This window comes from Pelecanus crispus, chromosome 9 (genome assembly GCF_030463565.1).
Source record: "Pelecanus crispus isolate bPelCri1 chromosome 9, bPelCri1.pri, whole genome shotgun sequence".
Classification (NCBI taxonomy): domain Eukaryota; kingdom Metazoa; phylum Chordata; class Aves; order Pelecaniformes; family Pelecanidae; genus Pelecanus; species Pelecanus crispus.
The window spans coordinates 17,816,029-17,838,808 of NC_134651.1; the positions used below are offsets into that span (position 1 = coordinate 17,816,029).

Below are 22,780 nucleotides of genomic sequence, written 5' to 3' on the forward strand. Positions count from 1 at the left end.
ACCATAATAGTCTTGACTTCTGAGGCACACTGGAAAGTTTACAAGTTTCAATCTGCATGTTTGCAGGTCCTGGAGATGTAAGTTGAGGCAGCAGGAGTGCAACTAAAACTATTTAAAAATCCAAGTGTTTTTGAGACAAGTTGTTCCTATTATTTACACAGGCTCAGAAAGTCAGAAGGGAATATATGCTCTAGTGTAACTGTAGGACTTAGTTTCCAATGCAAATGCTCACTGAAAAATCCAAAGAAGACACATCAAAACTTATTATATATTTATATTACATTAACTGCTAGAATATTGTACTGAAGAGACAGTGGTACTAGCAATATAAATGACTCTAAATACAAGGAAAAATAAGTTTCTCAAACAATAAAGAGAGAATATATCAACTTGTTTAATTTGAAAATACTTTCTTTCAGTTAATAGAACAGAAAGATATGACTTGATCAGGTTGCTTTTAAGAAAATAAGTACTACTTATGATAATCTCCAAAACAAAAAGATTCCTGGCAGATCATTCATACTTTGGACCAAACAGTCCACTAGAAAGAAGGAAGGGAAAAAAGTTCCTGTCACTTTTGGCAACGGTGCATTCTGCAACACTACAAAAACTGGTTCTATGTATATTTTAATGCATCCTAGACTAAGTCAATCTTAAAAGACTGACTGATCTGAAAATGAGTATCTGAGATGAGGTTCTTAAAGTATTCTTTATTAATATCATTAGAAGTTGCAGAAACAACTTTCTTGTAATATAAAGGCACAGGGAGACAGTTTTGATAAAATATTCCAATCAAACAGTAACTTACAGTACAAAAGGACAATTGTAATGCACATACAAACCCCAAACATCTCATTCAAAAATATTTCACCGTGTTCATCAATAATAATGGGCAATGGCTAAAAATATAAATTGTTATTGTACAATAAATATCTGATAGGTGCAAACAGAACAAGATTTATTGCTCTCCACAATGTTTTCCCTGTAGTGTTTTGGTTTTGGGGGGTTTTTTGTTTGTTTTTTTTCTTTTGGTAAAGTTCCAAATTCCTTTTATAATCAGCTTTAGTAACTTATTTCTGTGGGAACTAAACCCCAAACCAAATCTGATACGACATTCTGATATTAGCAGAACTGCCTCAAGTAGTAACCAGAACTGGCAGTGTTTGTTTCTCTTACAACTTTAACAATCATACTCCACTCGCTCATTGGGAAACATGGTAGATGTTTAAAAATCAACTTTAGTGATAAGTCAAGGCTTTTATGGTAGGGTAGTATTACCTAGTCTGAGGGTTAGTCTGCTTTCTTCAAATAAGTGCATTTTATGATGAAAAATAACATGAACCTTCTCTGACAGCTTGTGCCACAGCAAGCATGTAAAACAGTTTTTAAATGAGGCGGGGGGGAGAAATGAAAATTAAAAGCTGCATTGGGCATTCTAACTTCAGAAAACAAGACAAGGGATTAGGAGCAAATTAGGATTATATAGGCAAAGATGACAAAGCGAGAATTTCGAATTCTAAAATATCCTTAACATAGTCCATCTAAGAAATCAAAAAGCACTCCGCATCTTTATATGGCTCCACTTTTTGAGCTTTGAGAAAGAAGGGCCAGTCAGTGAGTTTGCAATGTCCTCACCTTGCACTTGCAGCAATCTGGTAAAGCAACAGTTTCCATCAGTCTTTTGATGCAGTATGAGCATTCTAATTTTGCTCTTCAAAGTAGCACATACTGCCTTGCTCAGAATTCTTTTTAGCTTGTACAAAATATTGATTTATACACACATTTATGAAATATTAGTTTCCCTCATTACTGTTACAAGAAGTAATATGCATTAATATGCATACATTTCCTAAGAGTATCTTTTTATGAATAAGACTTCAGGAAAATGAAGCATTATAGCAGTTAAAAAAAAGGAGCAAGCTTTGAAGTGAGTTCTTGTAGCAGTAACTGAGGTTTCTATAAAAACTGTAATTTATGAGAACAACTCTAGATTTACACAAACCTCAACAAGTCAATTTTAACTGCACTGGGAATAGTCGAACTTTGTTCAAGAAAAGGTGTCTAGAGTGAACACAGCTTAATAAGTTTAGCTGGTAAACCAAAAGATGAATATTCAGTAAACACCATTACACTTGAATTCAACAGAATTGGGAATGATGTAAAACAAACTGCAAATTTTCTAGACTTTATTATTCAAATCAGGGTTTTCTTCTAGTATAAGCACATAGTTTTAGAAGTTCTTCAAAGAGTAACCAAGGACCACTGAAATTTAAATTCTGAGAATTACTAGCTTCACTGCAGTATAGCATTTTTTCTTTACTATTTGCTTAGAAACTAATAAACAAACCCATTTTCTTTGGTTTATTCTTAACTACACTGGACTAGTGAGTTTTTATTTTAGTCAAGCTTCTATCCCCAATTTAAATTAATACAGATCTTTTCATTGTAGTCTCTCTCCAATGCTCAAATTATCTCTGTTAAAAATAAGAGTTTGATCATACCATGATTTCCTGCTAAACAGTCATGTGTATATACTGGCATGAAGGGTAAAAGTTTTGTACAATAATTACATTAAGTGATATTTCCAATGGCAGAACTACAAAAGACATCAAATGAATGTTAGTTCAAATGACATTTGAGTTTATGATGATCTTAAAAAAAATACACAATGTCTAAGCATAGTAAAATACAGTGTAAAACCCCCTAAAATTAGACAGTAAACATGGGAATCCTGCACTCACAGTAGGAATGTACTGCACCGCATTAACATGAACGCCTGTTAAATTTGAAACAATGCAGACAGCTAGATTTACCTGTATGTAAATGCCACTTCAAGGTGTTTAAACAAACACAAAAATGAGACAATGATGTCAGGAAAAAGGCCTTTAAAACAGGCCATCAGTCTAACTTGACTTTCCAAGTAAAAACATCAGCTTCACAAAACTGTGACACTAATGCAGTTTTATGTAAAGTACCCTTTGACACACAAGCTGTCAATTAAGCTATCACAGTCTTTTTTGACCTACTCCCTTTTAAATAGTCAGGGAGGACAGTCAATAGTAGCTCAAGTTTGAATTCAGTAAGTACCTTCTCTGTTTGCAAAGGAACATTATAACACCATAAAATAGTATTTTTATGGTATTTAGAAAACTGATAAACTAGTTTCTTTTTTTAATTTTCTCTTTTTAATACGTAAGTTCAAAACTTCATTTTCTACGTGTCATTGCAATTGTGTTTTAGTCAGTGTTGCAAAAAATTTTCACTGTGGACTACCTCACATTGTTACTCAATTGTGCAAGGTATTCACGCAGTTCTTTTGCAGCTTGGAATCTACCATATCGCTTCTTTGGGTTGGCACACTCATCCAGCAAGGCCTCAAGTCGGCCATCTTTGGCAATTTCAGCTGGGGGGTCATGAAGTAGTCCTCCAGAAGTGCCACGCCACGTGGCATGTCTTGATAAAAGGTTCTGACAAATAGCATAATAATTGTGGTCCACAGTGACACGAGCACAAAGAATCTCTTTCGAGAAGGACAGACAAGCTTCTTTATCACAGTCATCAAATTTGCTTTCATACCATACATCCCAGTTTTCAGGTTTATCTGTGAAATACAAGGAGACAGTAAAAAAAAAAAAAGTGAGAGAGAGGAGGAAAAAGCATATGTGCCTCTGAATACAATCAGAAGCTCAATACACAGCAAACTGGTAATATTTAAACTATAAATCAACTCTGTTTACATGAACTCTTAAATGTTCTAGTCTAAGTTTGCATCTGACAGTTTGATTCACCCTTCCACTGAAATGGTCCTGACAATACAAAAAAATAAGGGAAAGAAAGAAAGAGTGTAAAATAGACAGCAAAGAGAGGGAAGCAGAAAAAATAGCACACATGAAATCTACATTCACACACATACCCAGAGGAAAAAATGTAGCACAAACAAGTACAAGAGAATGATTCACAGCTGAAGTTGAGAGAAAAACAAACAAGCAACACGATTTATTTTAGCAACATAGATTTGGTTTCCAGTTGCCCTGGGAACTAACACTGGCAAGTGGTCTACCAGTGAACAAAAAAAAAAACATTGCAAAGTAATTGCCATAAACTTCTGAAACATTACCTTCCAACCTCTTACTTTAGACATGGTAGTAACTAAGAAGTGTATATAAAAAAAAGCAGATGCATTATATATCATCTTTGAAGACAGAAAAAATTCAACAAAACAAATTGCATTTACATACATGTATAAATCCTTCTTTATATATATTAAAGTTATCAAAATTTGAAGGTGTAACTAGTGGCCTTGTCACGAAGCTTTCTTTAACTTAAAACCTGATTTACAGAAACTACCTTATACAATAATATGTAAAAGGTTACTAAGTGTGAGATGTCCTGAGTTCTCACTATTTTTTGTTAGAAAACTTTCATCTTAAGTTTCTAGATTACTGTCAGCTTTGCGAAGAGGTCCTTATCATGGAGTCTCATAGTTTTGCAGATCTCTTTTAGCACTATGATGTACAAAATAAAATTTATCAGTGTTCGGTAGTCTCTGAGCTGACTATTGGTCTACTCATTTATGGTGCACTGCAAGCCAGACTAGGAAAAAAAAGCATACTGAAGGATGACTGCTAAAACTATAAAAATATGACATAAAATTTGTACAGTGAACAGCAAACTCAACATGGAAAAGAAGCCAGCAAAGGAGAATGGGAAAAAAAGACTTCAGCAAACTCAACTAAGATATCCCCCACAGAGCACAATTAGATATTACTGTATAGTGCCATTGGACAGAATGTACATATTCAAATATCTAAACTGGCATATTAATCACTCTAGACAGGAGATTGTTTAATGAAACTTTCCAGGAGATTAATGAAATCAGTATTAAATGTCAAGTTTATACAAAGACTGAGAACTTTCTTGTGTCCTCATTTGTTTTCTGTGTTCTTGATTGTTAATTACAAATCATGCAGCAAAATCCTAGTTAGATTCAAATTAGTCTGAGAACTATAGACAACAGATGTAAGCGTGACACTTTCAGCATTCAGATGCTACTTGCTTCTATTCCATGTACGCATCAGGTTTTTCAGAGTTCATTTGGTCATCTTTGTGACTGAGCAATTCCGACATGCTCCAGAAGTCAAAGTCTTAAAATAATATTACTTAAGAGGATGGAGGAGGGCTGGGGGCTTATTTGCATGGCCCATACGTACTAAAGTAAATGTACTAGATATCCAATACATTAAAAGGTTTTCTTGGTAGGCTCATATAATTTTAATCCAATCTCCTTGAGAATATATAATAAATCTAATAAAAAAAAAAAACCAACCCACCCAAAAAAACCCAAAACCCCACACCACCAAAAAAAAAAAAAAACCCACCCAAAACCCCAAACCCATACTTCCTTGTAGAAAAGCGTGTGGATAGAAAATACAGTCTGAACGTTAATTCAGCAGCACAGCATATGAAGTCTATTTGCAAAGCTTAAAAAAATCCATTCATCCAAAGCAAACTGGAATCACTTGGCCTACTGCCACAAACTTCTGCAGAATGTAGGGTTTCATGTTCAATGTCTCTAGCCCTTAGGTCTGTAAAGTTTTCCTTATAAGCTCAAAAGGCATATAAACCCATGTTAATGCCACTTTGTCAAACATCTCTCCTGCTGCCACTGCTTTGAGCTTTTACAGTTGACAGAAAGATGAATGAATTTTCACTATTCCCATTTGGAAACAGCACTAAAATTACTCATTCCTTCAGTTCCATTATTACAGAGCACCTACCTGAACAACTGAACCAGAGACAGGCTATGTAACTAAGGCAAAGCGAGCAGTAAGAATGTCTTGTCATTCACAGAAAATAGAATGCCAAGACTTCTGTCCTTACAGATGTCTGGAAAAGATGAAAGGAACCTCTCTCTTTTAGCTAAGGTAGACAAGTCAGTCAGCCAGCCCATCTGTCTACCTGTCCATCCATCTGTACAAACCCGTCCAACATCCAAACCGACTCCTCCCACCCCCACCTCTCCATTTAAGCAGGATTACAGAGATTAAAAGTATATGTAAATCAAGTTCAGGTAAGCTCAACGCTTCGTAAAATTGACAAATTAGTCAAGTTAATTAGTAGTCTAATTGCAGAAGAAAGCTAATTAGTTTGTTAATTAGTAGTCTAGTTATAAAGCCAACAAAATGGGTATTTAGCAACTACACATACTTTAAATATTGTGCTTGCAGAGAAAGAAGCAAGAGACATGGGGTGAGGGGAGCAGAGAGAAAGAAGAGACTTACTCTGTCTGATTAACCTTTTGTCTGCTACCAGAACGTTTTCTGCATCTACAATGATAACTTTCCCATCTCTTGGTCCAACTGCAAAGTTGTCAAAGCTGACATCAAGGAGGTAGAGTGCAAATTCAAAGTCATTATTTGTCAGCTGCTCAGCTATTTCCATTAATTGCCAGGCCAGATCCACTCGCTTCTCCCATGGTGCATTAAAGTAACTCCACAGCTCTTCTCCAACGTAATTGACAGCCACCATTCTTCCGCATGCTCCTAAGTACTTTGCAAACGGCCAACCCTCATCAGATGGAAAACTCTGTATATAAAAAGATTTTTTAAAATTTTCATTAATACAAACCAGCTTAGATTTTAAAAGGTTGTTCAATAAAATTTAAGGGAGACACCTGTAAATACCCATCAACATGACATTCCCATATACTTCTAAGTTTTGAAGAGAAAGAAAAAACACCACAAAATATATTTATGTGAGCAAGAGGCCCTGCCGGACTACTAAGGGAAAGATATATATGTTCACATACACATGAACAATTCCACCGACCAGCTTTTTGTATTGGTGTTTTATACATGTCTGTTGTATTAACACAAGTGTACTTCCCACCGAGATAATTTTGCATCTGAAATTTTTAATTAAAACCAATTTTTTTAAAAAACTTAAAGGCAAAAGCTTTACGGTGACGCCTCCTTCTTCCCACCACCCCCCCTTCCCATTTTCCTCAGTTGATTGGATTCTTTTGAGGATCCTCTCACTTGAAGATCTCTTACCGAAAGGATTACAGAACAGATCAAGGTATAAGAGAAAGCTTAGGCTTTCTTATGCCTCTAGCACTCCTTAACAGTCTACCTCTTGATTAGTTACTACATACATACTCTGTGTATTTAGTACACACAACCACATAACACTTTTATCAAAAGTAAAATTTGTCTCCAATACTAGGTTTTGTGGAAGTTAACATGAGACTGAATAGTAATAACATACTACAAGCAATTAAAAAAAACCCGCCAAACCACACCAGCATATTTTTCCTACTTCAGTTGTGCTGAATGTGCCCTAAGACTTCAATATGAAAAGACAAGCATTTAAAATGTATCCTCCATACTATGCATCAGGAAGAAACCATAAAAGGGCCCAGCAGTCACCCACCTGTATATGTATCCCACTTAAAAAAAAAAATCAGAGAAGTTAAGAGGGCTTACATACCCAATCACCATAGCGTTAGAACCCATGCCTGCCCCACAACAATCTTTAGTTTTACCTGTGTCTGTGCTTCCTTTGATAACAAAGTTTTCACCATTTTATCTTAAGCATGAGGCATCAGCTGACGCTAAGCCAAGGTTAAAATACTGATGTTGGTCAGAAACACTGGAAGCTCTGTAATACGCAAGGAATTCCAAGCCACATCTACCCCCAAGAATTAATACTTATTCTTGAAATGCAAACAGCAAAGTTAAAGCTATACTCAATTCACACAATAAGACTTCAAATTTAGTACTAAAAAAGCCCTGAAAAAAACAAAATAGATTTGCTTAGATCACAATAGTCAATACAATAATATAAATCACCAATACACACTCCAATCTTTACTCACAACACTTGCTAGCATATTTCACTAGTCGTTTTCTGCGTACGCATGCTTCCATGGCAGGAACCAAGTTTCATTAAAAAGACTGACTGGCCTCTGACCCAAAAGGTTGTTGGATCAATGATTCCTCTAGCAATACCCATGAGGAAAATTCTTATAGTTGTTTTCTCTGTCTTTTAAAAGATGCTGCTGGTAAACACACAGGAAGAAGAAGTGAAACAGGAACACTTGCTCAGCACTGCAACAATAGTTTCTCTTGGTTAGATCGAATTTTCAGGATTTCACAACACCTGCAGGTTTCAGGAAGTAAAAAACAAAACCCTGTGGAGAGATTGTCTCCACCTACTAAGTTATTTCAGTACAAAACAGAATTTTTAAGTACAAGTGCTACTAATTAAAAGGTTTACTGAGGCACATCAAAGCCCCTCTTATGGGGGGGAAAGCACACAAGTGAAGTGCTTCCATGGTACAACTTCTCCCAGTAATTCACAGGCAGCTACAATTCTTTTCTCTCGCATTCTGAATCATCTGAAGAAGTACAAAACTATACAGAGGTGACAAGGAAAAAAGAACAGTTATTATTGAGAGTCCAGATGATACTTGCCACCCCCCCGAAAAAAAAGGTAAAGAGAAGGTTTGGGAATTCCTTCCCACTTCTATGCTGCTCATACTGGAGAACGTCATGCTAACACTCCATATGCCTCTCACTTTAAATCTCCAGCACAGAACTGGAGAGTCTCCAGCCCAGCAAATCAATTCACCTACCTACAGCATGCTCATTTCCATCCTTCTTCTAAAGGTCTTTCAGACAGGGAGAGAAGATTCAGGATTGAAGTTACCGCTCTGGAAGCATGCTCCTTTCCATAGGAGCATTTAATAAAACATTATGGAGGCCCTAACTGAGCCCATATCTAAAATGAAGGCTGAGTACCAGGTTAACTTGTACCTAGCTTCCGGCAGTCCTTGCTTGGAACACTTAAGAATATTGCTATTTGTTCATCTACAGTTTTTAAATTATTTAATATTTTAAATATAATTTTGAGACAATAAAAATACCCATTTGTTTATGTGTTAACACTATTTGATAACTGGATCCTATCGGAAGCTGAGCGTCCATCCCAGACTATTGTGGCTCAAGATGTCTTCTATGGAATTTCTGAGGACTCTTCAAAGTTTCTACATAGCCAATCTTGTCGATATGGTACATGTGAAGAAATTAATACATATTGTTGACTTAGTTTGCCATCTTTATGGCAAAAGCCACTAAGCTAACCTCTAACATGGCAAGTGTAGAAGACAATTTTAGGGGAAATAACTGTGTTTACTATTGCAAAGAAGAACCTTTCTGGGTTGGTCAAAAGGGCATCAGACCCGTATTAATAACAGAATAAGTTCAAAGTTTTTGGGCTGCCTAAGTGTCTGGATTTCTACTGTATTTTGATCACCTGATCTACCCACATAGGCAAACCTGATCACGAAAAATCCTGAGGATGATACAGAACTAATTTGATGGTTCTGACCAGTATTTTCAAGCTGTGTTACCATATAATTGAGAACTAAACCTCTCTCACTAACTGAACCTACTATGCAATAAGGCTGACATTATCCAGTCCTCGGGTTGTTTTTTAACTGTAGGCTTCAGGGCAATCTATGAAGGTGGTAAGTAGGCGCAAACATCCACTAGTTCAGGACAAATCAAGTGACGCATTCCACAGTTAAGAAGTTGGCTGGGTTTTTTTGCTTGTTTTGTTGTTAGCAAAACAACCTTCCAACAAATGAAGTGTGTGCTAATTCAGTGTTCCTTACTTATTCCCGAAACAGACCAATATAATGAAGACTTATGCCTGTGGCATCAATAAATGGCACCAAAATGAGATCTCATGCACATTTATCATTACTGTATTCAGTCCTGGATCAAAACAAACCAATAAGCAAATGGCTGTTGCCCATCAAATGAAATTAGTTATTTACAAAGGACCATGTCATTACACTCAAAGAGAAGCAAGCAGGAGTTGGTGCTAAGGCACTGTCCTGGTTTCGGCCGGGATAGAGTTACTTTTCTTCCTAGTAGCAGGCATAGTGCTGTGTTTTGGATTTAGTAGGAGAAGAATGCTGATAACACACTGATGTTTTAGTTGTTGCTAAGTACAGCTTATGCCAGTCAAGGACTTTTCAGCTTCCCATGCTCTGCCAGGTACACAAGAAACTGGGAGGGGGCACAGCCAGAATAGTTGATCCAAACTGGCCAAAGGGCTATTCCATACCATGTGACGTCATGCTCAGTATAGAAGCTGGGGGGGGTTGGCCGGGGAGCAGCAATTGCTGCTCGGGAACTGTCTGGGTATCGGTCGGCGAGTGGTGAGCAATTGCATTGTGCATCACTTGCTTTGTATATTATTATTGTTATTATCATTATTATGTTATTATTATCATTACTATTTTACTTGATTTCAATTATTAAACTGTTCTTATCTCAACCCAGGAGTGTTTCTCACTCTTACTCCCCCGATTCTCTCCCCCATCCCACCGGGGTAGGGGCAGTGAGCAAGCAGCTGTGTGGTGCTGAGTTGCTGGCTGGGGCTAAACCACGACAGGCACCCAGAGAACTAAGGCTCCAGAGAACTCTGGGCAAGCAAAAATTTTTCATTCCAGTGAGCAGGACCAAGGGGCATACAGAAAAACTCAAAGTACTGCCTACCAGTATCTATCAGGAAAAAGCCATACAGCTTAGTATTGAGGAATTCTGAATATATGTGCCTATCAGTCCTGTGCCCACACAAGTCTATTTTATCCGTATCCTATAAAACCAAATTTATACCTTAAATTGGAGAAAATTTACCTGATTACATTTTCCGATAATCACAGCTTTAACTGATTCCACCAACTGGGCATAACATTTTCACATTGCTGCATTTTACCAGCATTCAATGTAATATATTCAATTCAATTACTACAGCAATGACACCTAGATATTTTTATTTAAGTATTATTTTGGACCACCCCACTCCTCTTCTTTTCTACCGCTCTCCTTTCCTATATTCCAGTCCTGCTCTGCTTATGCCTTTGCCTCCCTTTCCAAATACAAATTCAACCACAAACAGTTGAACCTGGCAAAAGCCATGAAGCCACCGGAAGTGAAGGTGTTCATCCCTTCCAAGCCATCAAGCACACTCATTTCAATACCCTCCTTCATGCCATTAGGAACACAATGCAGATGGTACTTGCTAGGCTGCTGTTTAGTTGGATCAGCAGCCCGATCCAGCTCATCACATCACCACATCATGCTAGTACTGACAAAAGGAAAGGAAAAGGTCTGAACAGCCAGATGCAGAAAAGAGGAAAGGAGCTAAGAGGACCTCTCCTTTCCAGCAGCAGCGGGGATTTATGCAATGGATTAAACTGATTTTGAAAGTACAGCATTAGTCACAATGGTACACTGATCTTCAAAACACTTCTATTATGCTTCCTCCATTGTGTACACTGAACTTCATTTCACACAAGAAATTCTAGGAGCAGTTTCATTTATTGAGAAGTGAACATCCCTAACAGCACTAGTAAAATATCTGCAAGCCGTACTGTAATGCAGATATATTTATAACTCTGTGGCAATAAAAGGATCTTTTGACAACAGGAGTGCAGGGAATCCTGCCAGCATCTGCACATGTACAAACAACATCTCTGTTTTGGCTCCCTTCCAACTGGCATGTAGCAGCCACATCTACACTTCATTACCCAAGTCAGTAGCCGAAGAAGGGGATAAAAATATGTACAAGTGCCCCATTCAGCAGTTTTATATGCACTCCATGAATTTGACAAGAATATTAATTGAAGTGCAGATCTGTTGTCTTTGCAGAGATTTGTAACTTTTTGTACTATTCATTTTGAAAGCATCCTTCTAGATGAAACTGCAGCTAGCTTAACATGAGGATTTTTTGTTCTTCATGTATTAGAATTTTGAAAGCCAGTGAGACACGAACTCAAATTTGTATGGTCATTAAACATGTTTTCCATGAACAACCTGCATTTAGAAACAAGCTTAGTAGATAGCTGTCAAAAATCTCAGATTTCTGTAGAGCAATGCATAACATCGTTATGAAGACTTAAAAATGTGCATTTGATGATTAAGATAAAAACTAAGCTCTTGTTCAAAACCAGAAACAGCTATCTGACAAAAGAATCTGCAATCCTGATGCACCTACTCACATTTCACCTGTGAATATACACACAAATGCCATGGAAACCACAGACAATTAAGCTTTGAAAAGTGTTTTAAAATATAGTAATGCACACGAAAAACTACAAACAGGTAGCTTAGTAAGTCCTCCCTCATTAAAGTTGTTATCTTTCTCTATTCACAGAGAAATACATATAATCTTCTAACAGAAAGATGGAAAACAATAAATATGACAAAAACTTCTGCTACCTCCATTCCCAGTGACACATATATAAAAAAAAAATTTAATTGCCCTAATTAGTGTGGCTACAAGATATCTCTCTAAGCAAGGCTTAACAACCTAAGCCAACCCTGTCAAATGGACAAGGGACACATTGTTCCTGAAAGAATAATACTGCATTTATGTCTTTTAAAATAGAATAAATATTGAGAATTAATAGGGTGAATTTATCATTTCACTGAAGCATAAAACACACTGTCGGTGCATTTGTCTTCCTCACTTCCATCTGTCTAAACACGAGAAGATATACAAATCTGCCACTGGTTTTGAATGTTCAGAGCTATGAATTAGATCATGCAGTAAAGACGCACCAGCTTGAAGCCGATAAGGCCTATTGTAGTCTGCAATAACACAAATCCGCTTTGAACTGAACACTTGAATATTAGTTTATCATAATCGAGCGTACAATTCATCCTAATAATCAAGTCCATCCAAAAAAAGCCAAAACAGTTCAAGTAAAAACTGACATATTTGAGCTACTGTTCCCCTGTACCATTAAAAAAATACGCTTTTAATTTTCAAAATTAGTATAGAAGATGCTACGCGTCACTACCAATTTTTTGTATAAAGTGAGTTCCATCTAAAAAAAACCACAAACAAACAAAGAGCTACACCTTAAATATGATGGAATTAAAAGCATGCAAAACAGAGTAGAGACTTCTCTTCCTACTCCTTGTGATCTTGAAGACCTTCATGGCAAAATTACACTCTTTGTGACTTTGTGACTCTTCACTAAAAGCATCCAACTAAACTGTGTCTGCCCAGGCACAAACTGGCATGGCAAGTAGAGTTTAAATAATATGAACTTCCTCAAAAGGAAAAAAATTAGTTCGTTCTCACAGAGTACTGTTGATTCTGCAGTGTAAACAGAAGTAGCACTTGTATTAGTCACCGAGGCAGAAAAGTAAAGGTCTGGAACCACGCAGACCTGGATGGAGATCAGATTTTACAATGGATCTTTTCAGCTCGAAGGAGGTTAAAAAGCACAGTCTAAACGCAGATGCCTTCTTCTGTCAGGAATTGATCTGCATTCTAGAAAATATGTATTCAAATGTATTTGTGAATGCTAGCGAGTATAATGAAAACAATTTCATTCTCAGCTATATGCCAAATCATTTGACATTCAACTAAAACTCCCACAGAAGTTAAGCATGTACATATATATATATAGCCTACACACCCACAGTAAGGAGTGGATTTCATTGAATATTCCAAATATTAGTACTCCCATTGAAACTATGTTTCTCTCATTTATTTTACTTTTGTTCAGTTTTATTACATTTCAACCAGTTACTACATACAATTCATACCAACAAGAGGTACACATCAGGCTTAACTGACACACTATAGGATAAAAAAAACACAGACAACTCTAAACATAAACCCACTCAGAATTAGAAGTTGCTTAATGATTAAGCTGAACGCTTGAACTATAAAACTTCTATTTCACAATGTTAGCAGAGGTATGTAATTTCGCCAAATAAATTAATGAAGAATGATTAAATGCAAGAACCATAGTATAGAAAATTTAATGTTGTATTGGTTGCCACCTCTTCAAATTAGTTTGTAGTTGATAAAAGTTTCTTCAGATTACATTTGCAGCAGATTAAAATGATCACTATCTACTTCTCATCAGTTACGAGTCTCGAATATATCACTGTAAAGAAGTCCTAGCAGAGATGGCCTACTCTTATTTCTGAAAGTTAATTTGCAAAATCAAGGAGACTAAAACAAAGCCTCAATTACTTAATTCAGGAAAGTAAAATACAGCTCCCCCTCTGCATCAGACATACCAGAAGCAAATGGACAACATTGGTATTTCAAAGTTTGGAATGCGGGGTAACACACTTTTATTGTGTTACTGAAAACTGGTCAGAGTTACAATTTATCAGGAGGACTTCTATTTAAGTCTGCATAGTGATTCCTCAGCAGCCTCCAGATTAAGAAAGACATTCATCTTAATACATACCCCACAATAACGTGAAGAATTTCTATACTATTCTAAAACTTTCCTTTTACTTTACTTACATGTCGTCACTTTAGGAAAGTTTCACCAGAAAGAAAGACTAAAATAGTTTTCATCATTTAAGGAACATACTTAAATACAGTAACATGACAAGTACAAGCCAGTTCTGGCCTAATATGTATACTATATGTAACTGCAAAAAAATAACTCTTCAATTTTCAGTACAATCAAATCAGTGGAATATTCTCATAACACGAGGCTACTCAATTTTAATTCAATAAAACAGTAATTTTTCATTTATTTCTTAAGATGTGCACAATTGAAATTCAGGGATGGACAACAAATTCATCTCCCTTCTCCACAATATTTAGATATATATAAAACAGGAATCAAGAAAGACTAAAGCCTTACTTTAACATCTGAAATTTAAATCTCTTGCTTTCTGAATTATCTTTTCTACAGGTGTCAATTGATTTGTGTAAAAAAAGAAATTTAAGAAAAATTAAGACCTGAAAAGAAAAAAAAAATTCCATTTACCTAGCACTAGACATTCCTTAAGCCTAGTTTATGTTTACTGCAAAAAGAAAAGATCGCTTTTAAAAACAAATAGTGCAACTGCGTGGGAGTAATGGGGGGGGGGGGAGGGGGTGTAATGATTTATAATCATCTGCAGCAGACTATAGTGAATCTTTAAAATGGAGTAATATATGAAATTGCAGATAATAAATTTTTTATTAAAAAGCCTCAAATCAACTGGAGGTAACATGACTCTTAACAACTGATCTCAAACAACTGCGTTTTAACTTTTTCATAAAGATCAGAGGAAAATATTTAACATTTAAAAAAAATACACAGTAAATACTACTTAGTATGTCAAAACACCATTATCTGTATGAGCCAGGACTTAATACAAGTCCACTAGAGGACACAGGTAGTGTGGATAACTGCCTTAAATCCACTACTTGGTATTTAGCATAGCAATTATGTATCGGAAACACCAAACTGAGTAATAATAAAGTTTAAAAGGCACCCAGTATTAAAACTGGATGGCATTCTACCAATGTAGTTAGAATAGAACTACAGAAAACAACCTATGACTAGAACAGTATGTATGATAAAAAAGAAAAAAAGAAATCCCAGGCAAGAAGAGTTGCCCATTTACTTCTTACTGTGTTATGTATGGATCAGCAAAATAATTCTGTAAAACATTTGGCTAAATTGCTACTTTGAGTGAATTCAGTGCAAGAAATTGTTTCAAAGAGATCACAGTTAATGTTTTAATATATGTTTACCAGATGTCAATTATTGTTCTTACTGTAACAAAACCAAGCAGAAACCCCAATGATAACATGAAGACAAACCAGAAGAATTTTAGGTTATGTGGCAACAGACTGTTCATGCAGAGTAATTATACTAGGAATAGAGATACAGCTGTTGTTGGTTTGTGGTTTTTTTTTTCCCCCACAAGGAATAACACTGATCAGAAGTTGTGAGAAGAATCAAGTCATTAAGCTTAAGTATTTAGAAAGCTAAACACATATCTGAGGGAAGGGCAATGATTTATACGATCTATTAAAAAATGCAGAAATACTGCTATTTTCCATATAGGTATTGGAGTTTTTCTTAGATTCAGAAAAATAAAAGTCTTTGAGACTTGTAATTTACATACAAGATATAAACATTCACCATCATTCTTTAAAGAATCCCCATTTTAAACAGGTTGTTAAAAGCTACAGCTCAAGACAAAGTTGCATTAATGCACTCTGGATATAATTCTCAGACACCTGTATTTTGAAAAAAACCTACTACTTGCAAGCATTTTATTTACTTTTATTTTAACAGCAAAGCTTGTGTGCAAACTTCAAGTCTGCTTTGAAAACAAAGCAAATGCGCTGCCATTTTAAGAATGCATCTGGCGGTACTGTACACCAATACAATAGCCAGCACAAAGGCAAGACTGAGTATTGCAAGACCAGCTCTAGATGCACTTTTGCTACAACAATTAATAGAACCTATGTTTCAGTTTTGCTGAGACAGGTGTAATCTGTCTTTCACAGTTAACTGTAAGATTTTAGGAGAAATACAACCACTTTACTGAAAAAACAGAATTTTCTTATCTAGAAACAATTTCTTACTTCAGCAGTAGTGACCTATACTGTAGTTTCCCCAAGTCCCAGAACAAGGAATTCTCCACTTTGCCCTGTTTTGGGGGCATTGTTGGGTTTGGAGGCGTTTTTTGTGTTTAAGTACAAAACTTAAAACTTTGCCACAGGTCTTCATGTGTTGGACAATGCATGGCTGCATACCGTGGCTCACAGCATGGCAGCTATGGTGGCACAACAGCAGCTCGAAAACTGTTCAGAGACAGCCACAGTGGCTCTAAATAGGAAATCTGGAGGCTGACAGAGAGGAAGTTTAACTATTTCCCCAAATCCTTCTGTTTAACTGCCTTGGTTTCTGGAAAAATCTTGTTAGGAATTGGGGGGGAAAAAAAAGAAGAATTATCATTTTTGTAAGAGTCAAAGACTGAACAACAGTCTTAGCCTCTATGGAAATTAACAATAGGCAGCAAACATTTTGGGTTCTGTAACAGTAAGTTTATCTTTCTATTTGCCAGTGAAGATAAAAATTAATCATGTTACTTCATAAAGTTGAATAACATCTGTTAGTTGAATGTATGTCATGCTTAAAAAAATGAAGAGAAGTTTCTCCACTACAGTTATTTTTAAAAGACAAACTAGAACGTGGGTGGTTTATACAAAGTCATAGGGTGAGGATAAACCTACTTCCATCCATGCCGGTTCTATGAATTCTACAATAAGGCAGTATTCACACTGCACTCAGTCTAATCCAATTTATTTTTAAAATTTTGCTATTTCTTCACAAGGCAACTGTGGCCAACCTATCTTTGCAAGCGTTTGACGCATAGAGTCATCATATTCAATTACGAATCAGATGCCATGCACAGATCCTATCCTCCAGGTGATGCCTATTTCAAATACTCCAGTTTCCATTAAATGAGTTGAAGGGAACAGCAGCAAGTTTTGTTGTTGCTTTTGTCTGAATAAGCTGCTCATGTTTACACAGAATAGTGGTTTAGATGTATCAAATTTTGATTACAGATCAGAACTTATTTTACTAAAAAGTATTTGCCTTTATTGCAGGAAAGGAGTATCAGAAAGAAGAAGGAAAAAACCCAAACCTATCAGAAGTTAAATCTTAAACATTTACACACCAAGTTAAAAAATGCTTTCTTCAACCCTCGCATACAGGGTGTGACTTCAAATGTGAACTCAAGATAAAAAATGTGAGAGGATTTAATTACTGACTAGTTCAGCGAGATTCTACGAAAGTAAAAATAATATTGTAATACCCAGAAAAGATGTAAACTGTACCGAATAATAATGCAGCTGTCCTCCCATTTGTTTCATGAACTAAAATGGCAAAAGGGACTGAATTCTTCACTAAGTACACCTATGCAACTGTTTAACAAATGTGGATAAAGAAGGTTAACAAGAAAGCTATTAAAAGACAAATACTGAGTTAGGATTACAATAAGTAATCTATACAAAACTGTGCTATTTTACTACTGTTCAGAGACTTGTAGCAAAGGTATCTCATGCTATGGGTTAAAGCCCCAACCGAAAACGTCCTACAGCAAAAGCTGCGAGTCAGTTGTGACAATATGCAGTTTGTAAGCAACGCCACTTTAGGAATAATCCATACTCAAAATAGGCTTCAAGCTAAAATCCCAATCTCTAATAAAAGGTCTTATAATCAACAAATTACTAGCTCTAGTAGGTGATTAAAGTGAATTTTCTGTTACAAATCAAAGACCAAGCTTCAAATTCAGTGCCTACTTACATTTGGCTGCTCCTATAACTTGATTAAAGAACACAGAACTTCAATGCACTAAACACCAAGAATTTAGAAATCATCTCTGCTTCTAAACCAAAACTGTTATTCGTGACAGTGTTTTAAACAGTCACAGTAGCGTTTCATGAAAAGCTCAAGGCAAGATCTAGCAACGCTTTTCCTTGTGCCTTCCAGTGACAAACAGGCAGCATCAGTTAAATGCATCAAGTTTTTATTTATTTATTTATTTATTTTAAATTAAAATCTGATTCTTCACATGACATAATGCAGGTTTCCTTTCTTGGAAGCAGCTGATGTTTAGAACAAGCCTACACGACTCATTCCCATGCAAGTATCTGCCCTTGTCAATACTGCAGAAACCATACCATAAGATGTTTTACATATCTTATGTATAATTACAAGCAAACTTCTCAATAGTCAGTTATCACTTCTGGAAAGTAACTTCACCTGACTCAAAAAGAGTGCCTCACACCTTCCTGTTGCAATAGCGGCATAACACAGACTTACCTTTCCTTACGTGTTTCTCGGGTAGAGGCTGAGAATAGTGTGGTATGTGACATACTATGCAAATGAGAAGAGTTCATTCAGATTTACATATTTAAGATATTTCACTCCCAACTGAGGGAAGGTATTCAAACCTTCAGTACCCATTACCAACGTTGATGAATACTCTTCTGGAGAATATATTAAGAGTGTTTCAACACACAAAGCTGGCCTGAAGTTCCCCAAAAATATTTTCCGGGATATCCCTATTGATCAAAATTTACAACACTCTGCAAAACACGTTTGATCTGATAAGAGGTGACAGGCAACTTTATCACACTCTAGACTGGTAAAGGCTGCCTCACTTCCCAACAATTTGACCTCTCAGCTCTCCTCTCAGCAGCATATTTGCTAAGCTGAATGGTGAGCAAAGCGCTTGTTAAGTTCACGTCCAAAGATTTTCATCTCTTCAACAGATTTGCTTGACAACCTCAGGGCTCATCCACAGCTTATCAAGAAGCTGACAGGAAACAAGGCTCTTAAATCAACCAGTGCTGCCCCACTGCCTTTGATCCACCCCACAATAGTAAACGCTGCAACTGTGCCATACCCTTTGTCTGTGAAGAATACACTGGCCCCGCACATTATGAAGAAACACACAGAGCTGTTTTCTGGCCATCTAGGTCCATGCTCAGTACGCTGGAACCAGTGTTCAAAACTAAAACTGTAAGTTGTATGAAATGCAGCCAAAACAAATCAGTTCTCAGAGAATTTCCAAATATACTCAGCAAAGCAAAGAAGTTTTGATTTTCTTACTTAAGTGGAGTTTCCTTTTTCACTGTGCTCAGGAGCGACTTTACAGCAAAATGGGAGAGACATACTGTACCCTAAGTCTGCTGAGAAGCAAACCGGAAACTTTGAAAACAAAACCCAAGAGCTGTACATGGAGAGACTGAAGGGCAGAAGGCATACTACCCAAAAACATACTTTTAATTAAGCAGAGTTCAGAAATGCATTCTCTAGAGATTAATCAGTAGGTGAATTTGCTAGAGGGTAAAGCCTGCAGCACTGCTTTTTGAGCATTAGATATTTCTTGGCCTCTTACTAGAGCAACAACAGATGTTTATAGCAGTAATCATGCAGTGATGCTTTCCAAGGTATTTGCAAATATTTTTATCATACATCAGATAAAGGCAAGGACAGTCCAGTAGTTAGACTAAACAATTCCGAGTCCAGACTTACACACTAAAGGCATACTTGGAGTTCCCTCCATAGCGTTAAGAGCCGAAATGCAAAGCTCCCAATCTAAATAGATACGCAACAGAAGCAACTGAGTGGTGCCAGAGAATAAAAGAGTTTCCTACAAATTTTTCACCTAAAAATTTACATGACGTGTAAATTTCTGGGCTGCGCGCATAACCAGTCCTCCTAATTGAAGAATATAAAATACGTAACCGCTGAAAAGAGAATAGTGTTCATTCGTCACTCCATTTTCAGGCGACGAAATACCTATTTCTAATTTTTACCAACGGAAAAAGAAAAATTGTATTTACTTCATGTAAGAACACGGCACAGCACGAGTCAGTTTTTGACAAGGAAAGCACAAGAGCATTACAGTAAAGTCTCTGCCCGCTGTCTATTAAACTAGACCCTAAGAAACCGCAGCTGCCTGGGAATACATGTGTTATGGGAGATGCCACAGGACTAAAGCCGAACACTTAACTGTAAGAAAAGCATAAATCCGCCGGAAAGCTTCTGCCTTACAGCGTGCCACCCCGCCTGCCTCCTGCGGACTAGCCGCTTGCTCTCCCCGCTCGCTCGCTCGCCACCGAACAGAAAGCGAGCTCCCTGCCTAGATGAGGAAGGCAAGCAGGACGGAGAAGGAGTTAAAGCCTTCAGGCACGGCAGCACCGAGGAGCAAGACTAAGCGGGAAAACGCACAGAGCCTCTGAGGAAGAAAGGAAAGCTGTGAGAGCGAGCGGGATGCAGAAACGCCTCCTGCCCAGCGTGGGAATCAGCGACCCCCTCCTCAGCCCACCCGGCCGCGATCGTCACGCAGGAGTCACTGCCAGGGCCAAGCCCCGGAGGGCGAGCGCCGCGTCTCGCCGCCGCGGAGGCCAGCTTCCCCGGGGCCGCCTGCGCCCGGCGCGGCGGCGGAGCGGACCCCGGCCGCGGCGGGGGAGGGCGGCACGGAGGGCCACGGCGGGCGCTCGGCCGGGACGGGGCTGCCCGCCAGGGCCCCGCCGGGGCGGGCGGGGGCGGCCGTGCAGCACCAAGGAGAGCAGGCGGGGGCGGGCGCCCACCCGGGCGCGCTTACCTGCAGCACCAGCGGCTCGGGGTTGAAGGCGAGGGTGATGAGGAGCTGCATGCGCTCCGAGTCCTTCAGGTTGCGCAGCAGGAAGCTGCCCGAGTCCTTGGTCTCGGCGTAGCGGCGGACCAGGCGGTCGAGCAGGCGCTGCGAGGGGCAGTGCACCAGGTCCGACCAGCCCTCCACGGCGTCGGGGGTGAGGAGCCGCACGTCGCCGTTGAGGCTGGCGAACTCGGTGGCGTGCAGGGCCTGCAGGAGGTCGCAGCGGCCCCTGCCGGTGGCGCGGCGGCAGATCTTGGTGTCGATGTCGGCCAGCTCCTGCGCGGAGCCCAGCCGCTTGAGGACGACGCGGCGGCTGCCCTCGCGGGGCTCCCCGTAGCGCGCGAAGTAGACGTTCTTGACGTTGAAGAAGTCGAAGAGGCGCAGGCGGCCCCAGCTCTCCAGCCGCAGCTGCCCGTTGAGGAACTTGCGGCACCAGCTGGTGCCCCAGCAGGCCGGGCACTTATTGAGCTGCAGGAACCGCCGCTCCGACAGCTCGTTGCGCTGCAGCGAGGCCAGCAGCGAGTGCGTGTTCAGCACCAGCGCCGCCGCCAGGCTGCCCAGCACCGCCAGCTTCACGTAGCGGTACAGCCGCCCCAACTTCAGCGACACCAGCCGCAGCATCGTCCCGGACCGGACCGGACCGGGCCCCCCGCCCTCCGCCGCGCTCGCTCCCCGCCCCGGCCGCGCCGCAGCTCCGGCACCAATAAACTCTCCGCCTCGCCGCTCGCCCGATAAAAGGCAGCCAAGTTACTGAGGGGACGGCGGGGAGGGGGAGGGGAGGGGGGAGGCGCCAGCAGCCCGCCGGCCCGGCCGGCCCCGCCCCCGGGGGAGGGGCCCGGCCCCCGCCGCCGCCGCCGCCGCCGCCGCCGCCGTCGCCGCCGCCGCCGCCGCGGAGGTGGGCGCGAGCCGCCCGCCCGCCTCCGGAGGGCTCCGCTCCTCCCGCCGCTGCCCCGCCCGCCCGGGGCGGGGTCTCGCGCGAGCGCCGCCGGCCCGCGGCGGTTGGCTGCGCCAGGCGCGGCGCGGTCGCGTGCGGCGCGGCGCGGCCCGCCCCACGCGGAGCCGGAGGGAGGGGCCGCCACGCGCGCGGGGTGGAGGCGGGGAGGGCGGGGCGCGGGGAGGTGCGTGCGCGCGCGCTGGGGAAGGGGCGGGGCGGGAGGCGGGAGGCGGGCGGAGGGGGCGGGGCGGGGCGCCCTTCCCGCACCCCGGCCCCCGCCGCGCTCCTGCGCCGCCCGGGTGGGGGGCGGAGGGGTCCGCGCTGCAGCCGCCATGTTGCCTGCCGCCTGCCCCGCGGGCAGAGGCGCTCGCTGGCCGCGGCGCGGGAAGCGGCCTGCCCGAGGCGGGCCCGGGCCGGCGGTGCTACGCGGCCGGCGGGACCCGACCCGCCCTTGTCGCCGCCAGTGCGGTTTCTGTCACCCCGCGCGGCTCCTCACGGCCCGGCGCCCCCCTCCCGCCCTCAAGGGTGGCCGCGGCCGTCCCGCCGCCACCGCCGGGCGCGGCGCAACCGGCGGCAGCGCGGCTCGGAGCGGCTGCTCACGGACACGCGTGGCGGCGCCGCGGCTCCCGCGCACCCGGCGAGCGGCCGGGACGGCCAGGGCCGGCGGGGACCGGCCTCGCCCTCGGGGCGGGCAGCGGCCGTGCGGGGCCGGCGCGGCGGGTGCCCGGCAGCCTGCGGGGGCTGGAGCCCTGCCTTTCGTGCCCCTTGGCCGTGCCTTTCGTCAGGAGAGCAGCCCGGAGCTGAGGTTCGGGCAAAACGCTTCGGACAAGGCTCTGTAGTTGACGAC

The 22,780-nt window shown here is 40.8% G+C and overlaps 1 protein-coding gene across 1 annotated transcript; it reads right to left on the bottom strand.

Annotated features, from left to right (window-relative positions):
* Positions 1 to 768: 768 nt before the first annotated feature.
* Positions 769 to 21,620, bottom strand: DIPK2A (divergent protein kinase domain 2A). The gene is made up of 3 exons (XM_075716460.1): positions 20,967 to 21,620; positions 6,282 to 6,585; positions 769 to 3,601 (listed from the first exon to the last, which is right to left on the bottom strand). The coding sequence occupies exons 1-3, from the start codon at positions 21,618 to 21,620 to the stop codon at positions 3,270 to 3,272; spliced, it is 1,290 nt and encodes a 429-aa protein (XP_075572575.1). The 3' UTR covers positions 769 to 3,269.
* Between the last annotated feature and the right edge of the window lie 1,160 nt (positions 21,621 to 22,780).